General features: G+C 37.8%; 1 protein-coding gene across 1 annotated transcript in view; it reads right to left on the bottom strand.

Moving 5' to 3' along the window:
• Positions 1–2202: 2202 nt before the first annotated feature.
• The window catches only part of SNX6 (sorting nexin 6), a 52874-nt gene continuing 39083 nt past the window's right edge, over positions 2203–15993 (bottom strand). The window contains exons 11-14 of the mRNA XM_019634447.1: positions 15718–15804; positions 9170–9329; positions 8999–9084; positions 2203–3933 (exon numbers count right to left, since the gene is read on the bottom strand). Coding sequence (XP_019489992.1) covers positions 3880–3933; positions 8999–9084; positions 9170–9329; positions 15718–15804 — 387 coding nt within the window. The 3' untranslated portion in view covers positions 2203–3879. The remainder of the gene's footprint in view (positions 3934–8998; positions 9085–9169; positions 9330–15717; positions 15805–15993) is intronic.

Here is a 15993-nt window from a genome sequence, read left to right as displayed (position 1 = left end):
TTCTTTAAATTCCATATATGTGAGATTAATAGTATTTTCTTTCTCAGTCTGACTTATTTTGCTTAGCATAATATTCTCTAGGTCTATCCATGTTGTTGCAAATGGTGACATTTCATTCTCGTTTACGGGCGAATAATACTCCAGTGTATAATTGTACTAGTTTCTTTATCCAGTCGTCTATGGATGAGCATTATAGTTGTTTCCATATTGTGGCTATTGTGAATAGTGCTGCAATAAACATAGGGGTCCATATTATTTTTCAAATTAGTGTTTGCCAATGATACATCAGATAAGGGGTTAATATCCAAAATTTATTATTATTATTATTAATTTATTTTTTTAAGCTGAGCCATCCTGCCACCTGTTGGCAGCTCAGCGGCCGCTCAGCTCGGGCCAGGAATTGAACCACTGTTGCTCAGAGCTCAAACTCTTGAGCGAGCTCTTAACCAACTGAGCCACTCAGCCGGCCTCAAAATTTATAAAAAACTCATTTAACTCAACACCAAAGAATCCAATTAAAAAAATGGGCAGAGGACATGAAGAGACATTTCTCTAAAGAGGACATACAGATGGCCAAGATATATGAAAAAATGCTCAACCTCAGTAATTCATTAGAGAAAAGGAAATAAAAATCACAATGAGATACCACCTCACTCCTGTCAGAATGGCTATCATCAATAAATCAGCAAGTGCTGGCAAAGATGTGGAGCAAAGGAACCCTTGTACACTGTTGGTGGGATTGCAGATTAGTGCAGCCACTATGGAAATCAGTGTGGAGGTATCGCAAAAAACTGGAAATGGAACTACCTTATGGTCCAGCAATTCCACTCTTGGGTATCTATCCAGAGAATTCCTAATGCTGACCCACTTTCTTTTGCAATTTCCTCTCTTGCTATTCTCATTGCATAAACCCCATCTCACTGCTCTGTTTCCTATCCTGTTTTTGGCTCCCCAGGGCATTCCCACTGCCTGGCCTGCTCCAGTTCCTCCCTCAGAGCAGAAAGCATCACCACTTGATGGAAACCCTAGACCAGTGGTTCTCAACCTGTGGGTCACAACCTCTTTGGGGGTCGAACAACCTTTTCACAGGGGTTACCTAAACAAAAAAGATATTTACATTACGATTCATAACAGTAGCAAAATTACAGAGTAGCAACAAAAATAATTTTATGGTTGGGGGTCATCACAACATGAGGAACTGTATTAAGGAACTGCATTAGGAAGGTTGAGAACCACTGCCCTAGACTGTCCGTAGAGGGCTTTGTCCCTCCCATTTGGCATTTTCCTGTTTCACCTTTTTGTTCCCCAGGAACGCTCAATAAATGGTTTTTTGTGTTTTTTAAAAAAATATTTTTATTGGGGAATTGGGGGATAGGAACAGCGCTGGGGATTCAGGGGAAGGGGAACAGACAAGTTGCTGTCGTTTTGTTCTTCAGTCTAGCCGTGGAGGACATTGCTTCACTGGCCCAAGTTGGCACCATCATTGCGCTCTTCCCGGGCGAGGCACATCAGTTGCCGGCTTCTGGACAGCCGCTCACGCTGTCTGCTGGCTACACACAGTAGCCCATGGCAACCCACTGCAGCAGGGGCTGCAGCCTACACCGTCGCCGATGACTCATAGCAGCCGGCTCCAGGTTGAGCTGTTGTTCAGCATCTTAGCTGTAGAGGGCAGTGTCACTGGCCCTCATGTGGGATCTGAACTGGGGCCCTCTGGCGTCCCAAGCCAGCTCTTAACCAGTGCGCCACTCGGCCGGCCCCAATAAATGTTTTAATTGAATGCCACAACTCAATGAACAGTGAATCTAGGGCTATTTTTATTAGAGACAAGCAGTGAGCTGTGGAATGTTTCAATTTTTCTGGAGGTGCAAAGCAGAATCTTTCCTAAGTATGCCCTTTGAGGGAGTAACATACATTCTTAATTTGTACGATTTGTTATTGAGAAAACCCTTGCATCGTGTGGTAGTCAACTCATTTATATACTTATTAAGCAACCCACCGCCCTGTCCCCACACTGCTCCTTCCAGTCTATCCCTACCCCAACAAGTACTCTAAAAATATAAGGGGCCAAGAGATGTATCATCCACTCTTCACCCTCCCTGCCAAAAGGCCACCTTGGGACAAATTTAGCTGATGGGTATGTGGAACATTATAGCTTTTTGCCCTGTACTTGCTATTTCTTAGCATTTACACAGCATCTTCACATTTCCAAAGCAATGTACCATTTATTAATCCTCACAACACCCCTGTGAGGTAGGTCAATATGTCATTTATAGCAGAGAAACAGGCAGAGAGAGGTCAAGTGAACCTGCCTGAGGCCAAGGGTACCGGGTGAAGGAAGGGCACCAAATCCATAAGCTAGGGCTCTCCGTCCCATGTTCACCCACTGGTGAGCATCACATGGGTAAATTTTTACCAGTGAAGGTGACATGAAGGATAAAACACAGATCTCTCAGCCAACAGAAAAATCAACAGTTCAAAGGGCATTGGGAAACGTTAGAGAGAGAAACATTAACCAGCACAGCAGTGAGACAAGAGAACAAGCTGTGGAGGAAGGCTGGAATCATGGGGACTGGCCTTGGGACCTAGTCCAGGCATTTTTCAGGACGGTTTGGGAAAACACAAACAAACGGAGAGCCCATCTGAGGGGTGACCAACCCAAATGCCTGTTTCCAAATGGAATAAAAATTAGAAAAAGACAGTGGAAAAATTCAGCTACTCAATCTAATTTTAAACTAGGTATGACATAATGTTCATTCACATTAGAAAGGCCAATATTTGTAATATAAGCACTGGTACTTAGTATCCTTTTTGTACCCTTTTATTCCAAATACTGCAGTATTTTCCCCGCATCAAGTGCTGGTCCCTGTAGCAGCCCTCTTTCTATGTACCAATCTATACACTAGCATGGCAACTACCAAGTAGCTCAATGTCATATGTCATATGGTTAATTGGCTGAGCTAGGGATGAACTCAGGACACCATAACAGACCATATTCTTAGCTCTTGCACTTTAGAAACAGCTGTCCCTAACCTGCCTCTGCCCAATTTCATTTTCTATGAAGTGCTAAAAGCAGAGAAGCAGTTCATTGTTTTGTAAAGGGGTTGGTGAACTTGGTTCACTATGCTGCTTTAAAGGAAATACGAAAAACTAAGACCTGCTCCGTCAAGCATTATATGAGTAGATTTATTATAGCTACTCCAGGTTTTAGAGTGATACAATGACCAGAGAATTAAAAACCATCACTGTTATCACTGTTTATTTGACAATAGTTGGTTTAGTCTACAAGTTTAAGGCAAACATACTAATGCATTTGCTTTTTTTCAGAAATCATACTTAGAAAGATTACATAAAGTCTGTCCCAAAACTTCTAAGAAATATTCATTAATTAAAAATAAGTCTGATTAAGATGCTTTACCAGGATACATGAATGAGCTAACGTGGTATACAATTTTTTAAAAACAAAATTCAAAAAAGGTAATGGCAATCTTTATCTTGTTTGAAGAATACATTTTTGAAAGGGTTAAACTTCAGAAATTACTTAAAGGTAAATAAGATTGGCAGCCATAAGGAATACTATTCATAAAATAAACAGTTATAGAGGCTACTTTAAAAAAGACTGAACTTTGGGCTTTTGAGGAGGAGCGCACGAGGAGTGACAGCTGCTCTGGGGAGCACGTAGGTGCAGGAGTGCGGCGTTCACCAGACTGGCACACTTGTGGACAGCACCGCTCCATTGTTTCTCAGAAGAAAGGAGAGTAGATGCACTTTGTCAGCTGTTTCTCTTGTTTCCAGTGAGCAGTAAATGCCTAACATCATTAAGAAAACAAAAATACAATCTGAAGGAAGGCAGCCCTTTTTAACTAGAAGGTGGAGTGCGGCTTATGTGTCTCCATTTAACACTGCCAGGCAGTTCTGCAGCAACTGTAGGTTACCCTAAAAAGAAAGGGAAAATAAATTATGACGTTCAAATAGCTTGGAAGAGTCTTACTGAAAATACACACTATTAGAAATCATATAACTTTAAATTTGTTAAAAAAGAAGTATTTTAGAAACAGCCATTTATTATATACAAATAAAGGTTAGAGGACAAAATTACATAATTTGTTTCATGTACAGTTACTTTGCACACACTAGATTCTTCAGTAAATTTCCATCTAGACCAATATTAATATTTTAAATTATCTGGCTGTTCTAATGAGGGATAAAATATGCACTCTGTGTCCCAGTTAAACTACTGAACATTTTCTGGCTGTAAGGTTATCACTTTCCTTTAGCCATTAAAATATACATCAGCATAGATTTATAGCAGTTTTTATAAAAATAGTAAGATTCTATACAAAAGTATTCTATAAAATTCATACCTAAGCACCCATTTGTAAAAGACATGAACTGGCATCTAAATTTAGAGACATGTATAAAGACAAATTTAAGGATATTTAGATTACATTAATATATAAATGGGGGTGAAGGAAATCCTCTTCTTTAGAATAGAAAGTCAACTATAATGAATAAAGAACGATGGAATTAGAAAATGACCATTTGGCAACCATAATAATAACTGATTCAGACAAAATCATGGAGAGGCTAAAAACAGTGTGAGGCTAAAATGCCAATACTGTAGCCATTAGCTACGTGCAGCTATACAAAATTTAAATTTCTGTTAATTGAAAGTAAACAAAAACTCAGTTCTTCAGTTGCACTACCCACATTTCAAATGTTTGATAGCCACATAAGGCTAGTGGTTACGATACTGGAGTGGTGATTATAGAATATTTCCATCATTGCACAAAGTTCTATTGGGCAGTGCTGGTTGAGTAATGGGATATTTACATAATCCCTGCAGAATACTTCTTAATTCCAAAGTGTAAAACTGTAACTCTGCCATTGAGAAACCTATAGATATCACTGTAACCAAATAATCAAAGTAAGCACGTGCCTGCTGATATGATGTGGTGAGAAAATCTGAGTATCAACTCTGTGGTACTTCTGCCAAAAGTACATAACCTAAACCCAATAATTAGACAAACTCAAATTGAGGGACATTCTGTAGGCCTGTGCTTTTAACAGCGTCCAATGTGATGTAATACAAAGTCTCAACAACTTTTCCAGATTAAAGAAGTTTAAAAAGATATGTGCACTGAATGTCACACATTATCTTGAATTTCCTTTTGACATTAAAGACATTATTGAGACAACTGGTGGAATCTGAATAAAAGCCTGTGATTAGATAAGCATCAGTATAAATCCCTGACCTTGATTATTACTATAATGAGGATTTAAGAGAGTTACTTGGTTTTTGGAAATTCACACTGAAGTGTTTAAGGGTGAAGAGGCAACTTACTCAAACGGTTTAAGACAAAAATAGGTGGGTACGGGGTAGCGTGGGTATGTGTATAAAGGTGGGAGGGAGGGAGGAAGGGACAAAGCAAATGTGGTAATATGCACATTTAGGGAATCTGGGTGAAGAGTATCCAGGAATTCTTTGTACTTTTCTTAATACTTTCTGAAAGTCTGAAATTAAGTGAAAATAAAATTTAAAAATTTTAGGGGTTCAGGTTAAGGTCAATTTTTTGCTAGTATGACAGAATAGGGACACATGACTTTGAGCCTGTCTATATTTGTAAAATTAGCTTCTTAAAGATATACTTCTCAAGTGGGACTGCTGAGTCAAAAAGATGCACACCCTGCACTCTGACATACCACCAAACCGCCCTCCCAAAGGGTGTGCACTAACCCACAATTTACCAACAGGGCATAAGAGGACTCATTTCACACCCTCGGCATCACTTTTTTTTTTAACTGTCCTTATCATACTTCATTAATAAAGAATATGAGACCATTTGCAAGGACACAAAAGTGACTGAACTACCTAGTTTTCTGTTATAACCAGATTTCAACTATGTGGCAACATGTATCCCAGTTATAATAAGTGAAATCCAAAGTACTTTCAAACCATCTTGTTGTAAATTTAATATCTAGTCTTCATGGAACAATTTATGTGGATTGTGGGACCAAATGGGACGCTGTTCAGATTTAAAAATCATTAAGAAATCTTAGACAACAGAGCAGGATTTCTCAGCCTTGGCAATCCTGACATTTTGAGCTGCATAGTCCCTACCTTGTGGGGGCTGTCCTGTGCATTGTAGGATATTTAGCATCCCTGGCCTCTACCCACTACATCAGTAACCCTTCCCCGCCACTGTGACAAACACAAATGTCTCCTGGGAAGCAAAACTGCCTCCAGTTAAGAGCCACTGGACTAGAAGAGCTATCAGAAATTTGAACACAGAGAACACATTTCAGAAAGGATTTGAAAAAGTATAAAATCTGGAAATCAGAGGCTGACATCAGTCTGTACTAGGGGTCAGCAAACTCTTTCAGTAAAGGGCTAAATAGTAAACATTTTAGATTTTGAGGGACATTTGGTCTCTGTTTCAGCTATTCAACTTGGCTGTAGTTCTGTGAAAGCAATCAGAGACAAAGCATTAATGAATGAGCTTGGCTATATTCCAACAGAATTTTATTTATAGATTAAATATGAATTTCATATAATTATCACATGCCATAAAATAGTATTCTTTTGCTGTTTTAAAATAACCACTTAAAAACATAAATGCCATTCCTGGCTCACAGGCTGGGGTCTGCCAATCCCTCCTTGATCTGTAACAAAATCCTACTTTGTATAACCTCTTTAAAAAGAACAAGAAAAATGAACAGTAGAAACCAACACAGGTTTAGTAAGTATAAACCATGCCAAGCTTATCAAAGCATTTTCTTTTGACAAGGTCATTAGACCAAGAAATCAGACATTTAACTTGATTTTAATGAGGAATTTGACACTTCTTATATCCTTAATAGATAAAATGGAGAAATAACGGTTGATGATAGTATAAACAGGTCAATTCGTAACTATCTAAATAACTAAACCAAAGAAAATTAATAAGTTAATACCAATTAGTATAGAAAGAAAGAGAGGGAACTGATCATTTACTTTTTTGGTGCCACGTACTTTTACAATTAGATTAACAAATGTTGATTCCTTGGGTCCTGATCAATCTTTTAAATGAAAAGTTAGAAAAAAAAATTTAGATGAAGACTTAAAAGGTTAAGTTTATACAAATTACAAATGTCCATCACTTGGGAGGATTAACTAGTATAATAGTTAAGTACTATATGATCAAATCCACGTTTCCAAAAGACTGGGATGCACTGGGATAAAACTAGCAAGCTAATATTTAATACATAAATGTGACCTTCAATTACATTTTAAATATTATATGCTCAATAAATGAAAAAAATTCTAGAGCTCTGTTGTACATTGTGAATGTACTTAACACTATTGAACTGTAACATTTAAAAATGGTTAAGATGGTAAATTTTATGTTTATCACAAAAAAAAAAAAATAAAAAGGGTGTGATTATAAGCCAAATAAAGCTAGTGCAATAGGACAGTTAAAAAAAAACACCCTTATATACATAAAACATGCTCTAAGAAGAAATGTGTACAATAATCAGTCCACATAGAGAAAAGTGTTTTCATTTCTGGGTGTAATATTTTAAAAAGCAATGACTGGAGCGTAATATTATAAAAGCCTTGTTGAGGTGTTATGGGATGAAAAATATTTAGCCCAAGGACGTCTACCCTGGAGGACAGAAGATATATAGATAATACAAACTATTCAAATATCTGAAGGGTAAACTGTAAAAGAGGAATTAAAACTTATCTTTCTTGTATTTTTACAGGATAAAACTTTCACCAATATGTCAGTTAATGAAGTAGATTTGTGTTTAGGCTTTAATAACTTCAGAAGTGTAAATGCTATAAATGTATCAAACAATAACATTTAAAAGTTTATTTAAATTTCTTTAATATTTATAGTTTTGGGAATTTTGAATACATTTTTAATTTTCAGTCAATCTGAAGACAGCAATGTTGAATACATTTTTAAGAATGTCTATATTAAGGAAGATGTGTTTTTTAACAACTAATCAAAAAATGATACTGAAAAAAAAAAAAAAGATACTGGTTTCCATATTAGTAACTACAGTCTTGCAGAGCTGATCATCAGAGACATTATAGATATTATTCTTGTTTGAATTAGATGATCTTCAAAATCACTCTCAATTCTAAAAATTCTTCATTTAAAAAATTACCATAAGGTTTGGGCCAAGCTTTATCTTTTTTTTTAAAAAATTTTATTGGGGATCAGCCGTGGTCATTGGTTACACATTGCTTTCATGCTACAATGGCATACTTGACGCTTTTTAAGGAGGGCGCAGCTCACAGTGGCCCATGTGGGGATTGAACCGGCAGCTTTGGTGTTATCAAAATGATGTTCTAACCAACTGAGCTAACTGGTCACCCCACAAGCTTTATCTTTATGTTAACTACAAGACAAGGCTTAATTCGAAGTAAGCAAATACCTTATAAAAACTCTATAAGGATATTTGTCTACTAAAACTAAAAAAAAATTTTTTTTTTAAAGATTTTTATTGGGGAGTTGGGGGATGTGAACAGTGCTGGGGAATTGGGGGAAGGGGAACAGACAAGTTGCTGTCGTTTTGTTCTTCAGTCTAGTTGTGGAGGACGTTGCTTCACTGGCCCAAGTTGNTGGCCGCTCATGCTGGCTGCTGGCTACACACAGTAGCCCATGGCAACCCACTGCCACAGGGGCTGCAGCCTACGCCGTCGCCGGCGACTCATGGCAACCCAGCTCCAGGTTGAGCAGTTGTTCAACATCTTAGCTGTAGAGGGCAGTGTCACTGGCCCTCATATGTGAGATCCGAACCGGGGTCCTCTGGCGTCCAAAGCCAGTTCTTAACCATCGTGCCACTTGGCCGGCCCCAAACTAAATATTTTTAAGGCGTGAAATAATCTTGGATAACATAATTCCAATTCAGGAATAGTTCTTACAGTATCCCTTAGAATCAATTTTGTAACTGACTCATTTCTAAGTTATAAGTTCCTTAAATTATTAAGTCTTTAATATGACACTACCTTTGCATGCTTCAGTTCTAACTCTGCCAGTTCCACTAAATTTTTTCTGAATGCAGCAACTCTTCTTGTCTTAAAATCTATGAGTTCTGTGAACAAAAGAAATTAGGATTAGCTTTAATTTACATACTAGTATAAAACATACCTTCTAATTAAAGGTTAATATAACAGTACCTTGTTTTGCAGATTCAGATATTTTTTCAAATTTCTGACAACATAATTGTTGGGACGTTTCAGCCTGTAGAACATCTTTATTTTTCGCTCTTGCTTTATCCAGTGCTTTATTAGCATTTTCATAATCCACTAATGACCTAGATCTTCGATAGAGGAGATCCTATAAAACAGGATGCTTCACAATAATATATGCTTCATGTTTCTGGTAGTTACACTCCATCACCACCCAATCACCATCATCAGAGCTAACACTTACATAATGAACGTCACATTCCAGTTACTCTTCTAAATTCTTTTTATAACAGCTTTATTGAGATATAATTCACATACCATATAGCTCACTCATTCAATGTATACAATTTAATGGTTTTTAGGATGCTCCTAGAGTTGTGTAACCATCACTACAATCAATTTTAGAACATTTTCGTCACTCAAAAAGAAACACCATGTCTATTAGCAGTCACTCTCCATCCATTCCTCCCCTTCTCCTCACTATTGATCAGCTTTCTGTCTCTATAGATTTGCCTACTCTGGACATTTCATTATATGGAATCATAATACGTGGCCTTTTGTGAATGGCTTTTTCCATTTAGCATAAAATTTCAAGTTCATCCATGTTACAGCATGAATCAGTACTTCTTTTTATTTCTAAATAATATTTCATTGTATACATATACCACATTGATTTATCCATTATCAGTTGATAGACATTTGGTTTTTCCACTGTTTGTCTATTATGAGTAATGTTATGAACATTTGAGTAAAGTTTTTGTGTGGACATGTTTTCATTTCTTTTTTATATCTCATTACTTGGGCGTAAAATTACTGGGTCACCTGATAACTCTACGTCGAACCTATTGAGAAACTACCAGACTGTTTTCCAAAGTGGCTGGCTGCATTGTACGAGTGTTCCAACTTCTCCACATCCTTGTCAACACTTGCAACATCTTTCTTTCTGATTAAAGTTACCTAGTGGGTATGAAGTGAAATCTCACTGTGGTTCTGATTTGCATTTCCCTGATGGCTAATGATGTTGCACATTTTTTTATGTATTCATTGGCCATTTGTATATATGTTTAAGTCCCTTACACATTTTTAAATTGGGTTATTTGTCTTTTAATTGAGTTATGAGTTCTTTATATAGTCTGGATGCCAGTCACTTACAGGGAATTACGTGATTTACAAATATTTTCTCTTAGTCTGCGGGGTTTTTTTCACTTTTCTTGATAATGTCCTTAGACACACACAAGTTTTTAATTTTAATAAAGTCTAACTTATTCTTTTCTTTGCTTGCTGTGTTTTTGGTGTCATATCTAAGAAACCAATGCCGAATCGAAGGTCACAAAGATTTATGTTTATGTTTTCTTCTAAAAATGTTATAGTTTTACGTCTTACATTTAGTATTTAATCCAGTTTGAGTACTTTTTTTTCTTTTTAAAGATTTTTTTTTTTAATTGGGGAATTGGGGGAGGGGAAGTGTTGGGGAATTGGGAAAGGAGAACAGCCAAATTGTTGTCCTTTAATCTTAGTTGTGGAGGGCGCAGGTAGCTCAGCTCCAAGTCCAGTTGCCATCTGGCCGCCCAATGGCAGCTTGCGGCCACTCACTCAAGGTGCCGTGTTCAATCTTAGTTGCGGGTAGGCGTAGTCCACCATCCCATGCGGGAGTCGAACTGTCTACCTTGTTGTTAGGAGCATGTGCCCTCACCAACTGAGCCATCCTGCCACCTGTTGGCAGCTCAGCGGCAGCTCAGCTCGGGCACAGCTCACTGGCCCATGTGGGAGTCGAACAAGCGACCCTGTTGCTCAGAGCTCGGGCTCTTAACCAACTGAGCCACTCAGCTGGCCCGAGTAAATTTTTATACATGGTGTAAGGAAGAGGGTCCAATTTATTCTTTCTCATGTAACTTTTCAGTTGTCCTAGGACCATTTGTTGAAAAGTCTATTCTGTTCCCCACTAAATTGTCTAAAGACCTTTGTCAACAATTACTTGACTGTATCAGCAAACCAGGAATAGAAGGAACTTCCTCAACTTGATAAAGAACATCTACAAAAAACCTACAGCTAACATCACAATTAATGATGAGAAACTAGAAGCTTTCCCACTAATATAAGGAACAACATAAGGATGTCTGATTTCACCACTCCTTCTCAACATAGTACTGGAAGTCCTAGACAATGCAATAAGAAAAGGAAATAGGAAGTATACAGATTTGGATGGAAAAAATAAAACTGTCTTTGTTCACAGATGACACGACTGTTCATGTAGAAATTTGAAAGACTCTACAAAAAAACCTCCTGGGACTAATAAATGAGTATAACAAGGTTGTAGGATACAACAGTAAAACACCAAAGTCAATGGCTTTCTTATATACCAGCAATGAACAAGTGAAACCTGAAATTAAAAACACAATACTATTTATATTAACACCCATAAAATGAAATACTTAGGTATTAATCTAACAAAAAATGTACAAAATCTGTATGAGGAAACCACAAAACTCTGAAAAAAAGATATTGAAGAACTGGGTCGGCCAAGTGGCTCAGTTGGTTAAGAGTGCAAGCTCTGAGCAACAGGGTCGCTGGTTCCCACATGGGCCAGTGAGCTGCGCCCAAGCTGAGCTGCCAACAGGTGGCAGAATGGCTCAGTTAGTAAGAGCATGTGCTCTTAACAAGGTTGCCGGTTCAACTCCCACATGGGATGGTGGATCTTAAAAAAAAAGATATTGAAGAACTAAATAAATGGAGAGATACTTCATGATCATGGATAGGGATACTCAATATTGTAAAAGTCAGTTCAACTTGATCTTTATTTTTACTTATTTATTTTTAAAAAGATTTTATTGGGGGAATTAGGGGAAGAGAACAGCGTTGGGGAACCAGGGAAGGGAAACAGACAAGTTGCTGTCCTTTGTTGTTCTTCAGTCTAGCTGTGGAGGACGTGACCCCACTGGCCCATGTTGGTATTATTACTGCGTTCTTCCCAGGTGAGGCAGTCGCTCGCCGGCCAATGGATGGCCAGTCACGGAAGCGCACGCCATCTGCTGACCAGCCCCACTGTGGCCTATGCCATCGCCGGCGACCCACTGCAGCCCAGCCCAGGTCGAACTATTGTTCACCATCTTAGCTGCAGAGGGTGCAGCGTCACTGGCTTGCATGTGGGATCCGAACCAGGGCCCTGCTGCCCAGAGCTGGCATCCCAAGCCGACTCTAAACCAGCGCGCCACTCGGCCGGCCCTCAACTTGATCTTTAGATTCAACATAATCTCAATCAAAATCCCAGCAAGTTATTTTGTAGATATTGACAACCTGATTCTAAAGTTTATGTGGACAGGCAAAAGACACACAATAACCAATACAATATTAAGAAGAATAACAGAGTCAGAGGACTATGTACTTTAAGCCTTACTACAGAGCTACAGCAATCCAGATGGTATGGTACTGGGTCAACAGAACAGAATAGAGCCTAGAACTAGTTTCACACAAATATAGTCAGTCAACTGATCTATGATAAGGAGCAATGGCAATACAATGGAAAAAAAAAAAAGTCTTTTCCACAAATGGTGCTGGGAAAATTTGGACATTCAGTTGCAAAGAAATGAATTTATACACAGACCTTACACCTTTTACAGAAATTATCATAAAATGGTTTATAGACCTAAACGTAAAAGCAAAAGTATAAAACACCTAGAATATAACATAAGAGAAAATCCAGATGACCTTGGGTTTGGTGATGACTTTTTAGATACAACACCAAAGGCATGATCTATGAAAGAAATAATTGATAAGATGGACTTCATTAAAATTAACATTTTCTGTTATACAAGACACTGTCCAGAGGATAATAAGACAAGCCACAGACCAAGAGAAAATATTTATAAAAAATATATCTGATAAAGGAATGCTACTCAAAATATACAAAGAACTCTCATGACTCAACAATAGGAAAATGAACTCAATTAAAAAATGGGCTAGGGCCGGCCGAGTGGCGCAATGGTTAAGAACTGGCTTGGGACGCCAGAGGGCCCCGGTTCGGATTCCACATATGAGGGCCAGTGACACTGCCCTCTTCAGCTAAGATGCTGAACAACAGCTTAACCTGGAGCTGGGCTGCTGTGAGTCGCCGGCGACGGCGTAGGCTGCAGCCCCAGTGGCAGTGGGTTGCCATGGGCTACCGTATGTAGCCAGCAGCCAGCGTGAGCGGCCAGCAGCCACAGTGAGCGGCCGTCCAGAAGCCGGTGACTGATGTGCCTCGCCCGGGAAGCGCACAATGATGGTGCCAAATTGGGCCAGTGAAGCAACGTCCTCCACAACTAGACTGAAGAACAAAACGACAGCAATTTGTCTGTTCCCCTTCCCCTAATTCCCCAGCACTGTTCCCTCCCCCCAATACCCCAATAAAAAAAAAAATCTTAAAAAAAAAAAATGGGCTAAAGACCAATTTTTTTAACAGACACCTCACGAAAGAAGATACACAGAGGGCAAATGAGCATGTGCAAATATGCTTCACATCATATGTCATCAGGGGAATGCAAATTAAAACAATGAGATACCACTACACATCTGTTAGAATGGCCAAAATCCACAACACTGACAACACCAAATGCTGGTGAGGATGTGAAGCAATAGGAACTCTCAATCATTGCTGCTGGGAATGCAAAACGGTACAGCCACTTTGGGAGACAGTTTGGCAGAACTGAACATACTCTTTCCATATGATCCAGCAATTGAGCTCCTTGGTATTTACTCAAAGGAGTTGAAAACTTATGTTCACCCAAAAACTTGCATGTGAATGTTTATAGCAGCTTTATTCATAATTGCCAAGACTTGGAAACCACCAAGATGTCCTTGAGTCGGTGAGTGGATAAATTTAGTACATCCAGACAATGGAATATTATTCTGTGCTAAAAAGAGTTATCAGGTCATGAAAAGATATAGAAGAAACTTACATGCATATTACTAAGTGAAAAAAGCCAATCTGAAAAAGCCCAACTATATGACATTCTGGAAAAGGCAAAACTATGGAGACAAAAAAAAAAAAATCAACGGGTTGGGGGGAAGGAGGATGAATAATTGGAGCATAGGATTTTTAGGGCAGTGAAACTACTCTGTATGATACTTATGATGGTGGATACATGTCATTACATATTTGTTGAAACTTACAGAATTATTTTGAGATTCATTCATCTTGTTGCGTGTATGAGTACTTAATTCCTTTTTATTGCTGAGTAGCAGTTCATTGTATGGCTGTACCACAATTTGTTTATCCACTCACTTTTTGGTGGGCATTTGCGTTGTTGCCAGTTTTTGGCTATTACAAATACAGCTGCTATGAACATCTGTGGGGATAGATGCTTTCAAATACCTGAAACTGGAATGACTAGAACATAGGGTAATCTATGTTTAATTTTTTAAAAAACTGCAACACTTTCCCAAAGTATTGTATCACAGTGCCAATACTGTGTAAGTTCCAGTTGTTGTAATTTTTTCATTTTAGTCATTCTAATTAAGTCGTGTAGTGATACATTATAGTTTTATTCTTATAATTAAATTTCAATTCTTTCTTGTGGTTACTAAAAAATTTAGATTTACTTTTAAGTTATGTTCTGTTCTAAAAAGTTATCTATTAACAACTACATGTTATAATAATGAATTTAAAGTCTTCAAAAGTGAACAATTCATTTTATCCTGCCCCATCCAATGGAAATAGTTTAAGATACCATTTGATTAAAATAATTTGAATCTAAGTCCTCAAAGTTAAAAGGGTTAGGTGTTCAAAGCACCACTGAACAAATGGGAATTTTCTGTATAATGTCTCAATTCATAAATTAACACTGATTTTGAAGTATCTGAGCCACCAAGTTTTCAGTGCTTTTAAGATGTTATTGTTAAACATTTTTAGTAAGAGTTTTAGTCTTGCATATAGACAGATTTCCAAAATGAAATTTGAGTTGTCTTAAAGTAAAAAATATCCTTGTGACAAGCTGTTGCCCCTTGAGCCCTTGGCCGCCTCTTGAGTCTTGCCTTTGCTTGGGGCCTGCTCCAAACTCTTTGGAGTGTACTTTTTCTCCTAATAATGCCACGTTGTGCCTGGAGCTGCTTTTCTTGATGCTCGGCCCACTCCTACCTTCTTTGGAGTGTACTATCTCTTCTAATAAACATTTTTTTACCACTTACAAAAAAACCCCCCAAAAAAACCCCTTGTTTTATGGTTCGCTCACCTTCAACAAAGGACTTTTATAGACTAAATTAGGAATCCTTTAGCTATAAAACTTATTTTGAGAGTTTTACTTTTTTTTTTGCAGGCACTTTTCCTGAATAAATATACCAAATTCATTAAAAAAAAAAATTCCATACTATATTGTATCAGTTTACTGAGAAAACTTTTATGTGGGGTTCCCTGATCTACAATTTCTAAAATGAGAAAAAAAATTTCACTTGAAAATATAATTTAAAATCAAGAGATAAGTCATCTTTAATAATTTTAATGAAGTTTAACAACCTGTAAAGAGATAGCTTTTTGTAAAATAGTCTATTTGAACAACAGTTACCTTAGCAGCTTGAGATTCTCTTAAGTAATATTTTAAAAGGTCGGAAAGTTTGAGGTCTTCATCAGCAGACACTCGTGCTTCTATTTTCTGAAAAAGAGAAAAAAATTGGGCATTTAATCAGCACTTATAGTCTATATTCAGTGTTTTCTTTCATTTATTTATTTTTTTAAAAGATTTTTATTGGGGAATTGGGGGGAAGGGGAACAGACAAGTTGCTGTCCTTTTGTTCTTCAGTCTAGTTGTGGAGGATGTTGCTTCACTGGCCCAAGTTGGCAC

The sequence above is a fragment of the Hipposideros armiger genome, unplaced genomic scaffold (assembly GCF_001890085.2).
Source record: "Hipposideros armiger isolate ML-2016 unplaced genomic scaffold, ASM189008v1 scaffold_1670, whole genome shotgun sequence".
Taxonomy (NCBI): Eukaryota; Metazoa; Chordata; class Mammalia; order Chiroptera; family Hipposideridae; genus Hipposideros; species Hipposideros armiger.
This window is presented reverse-complemented; position numbering and strand designations above follow the sequence as displayed.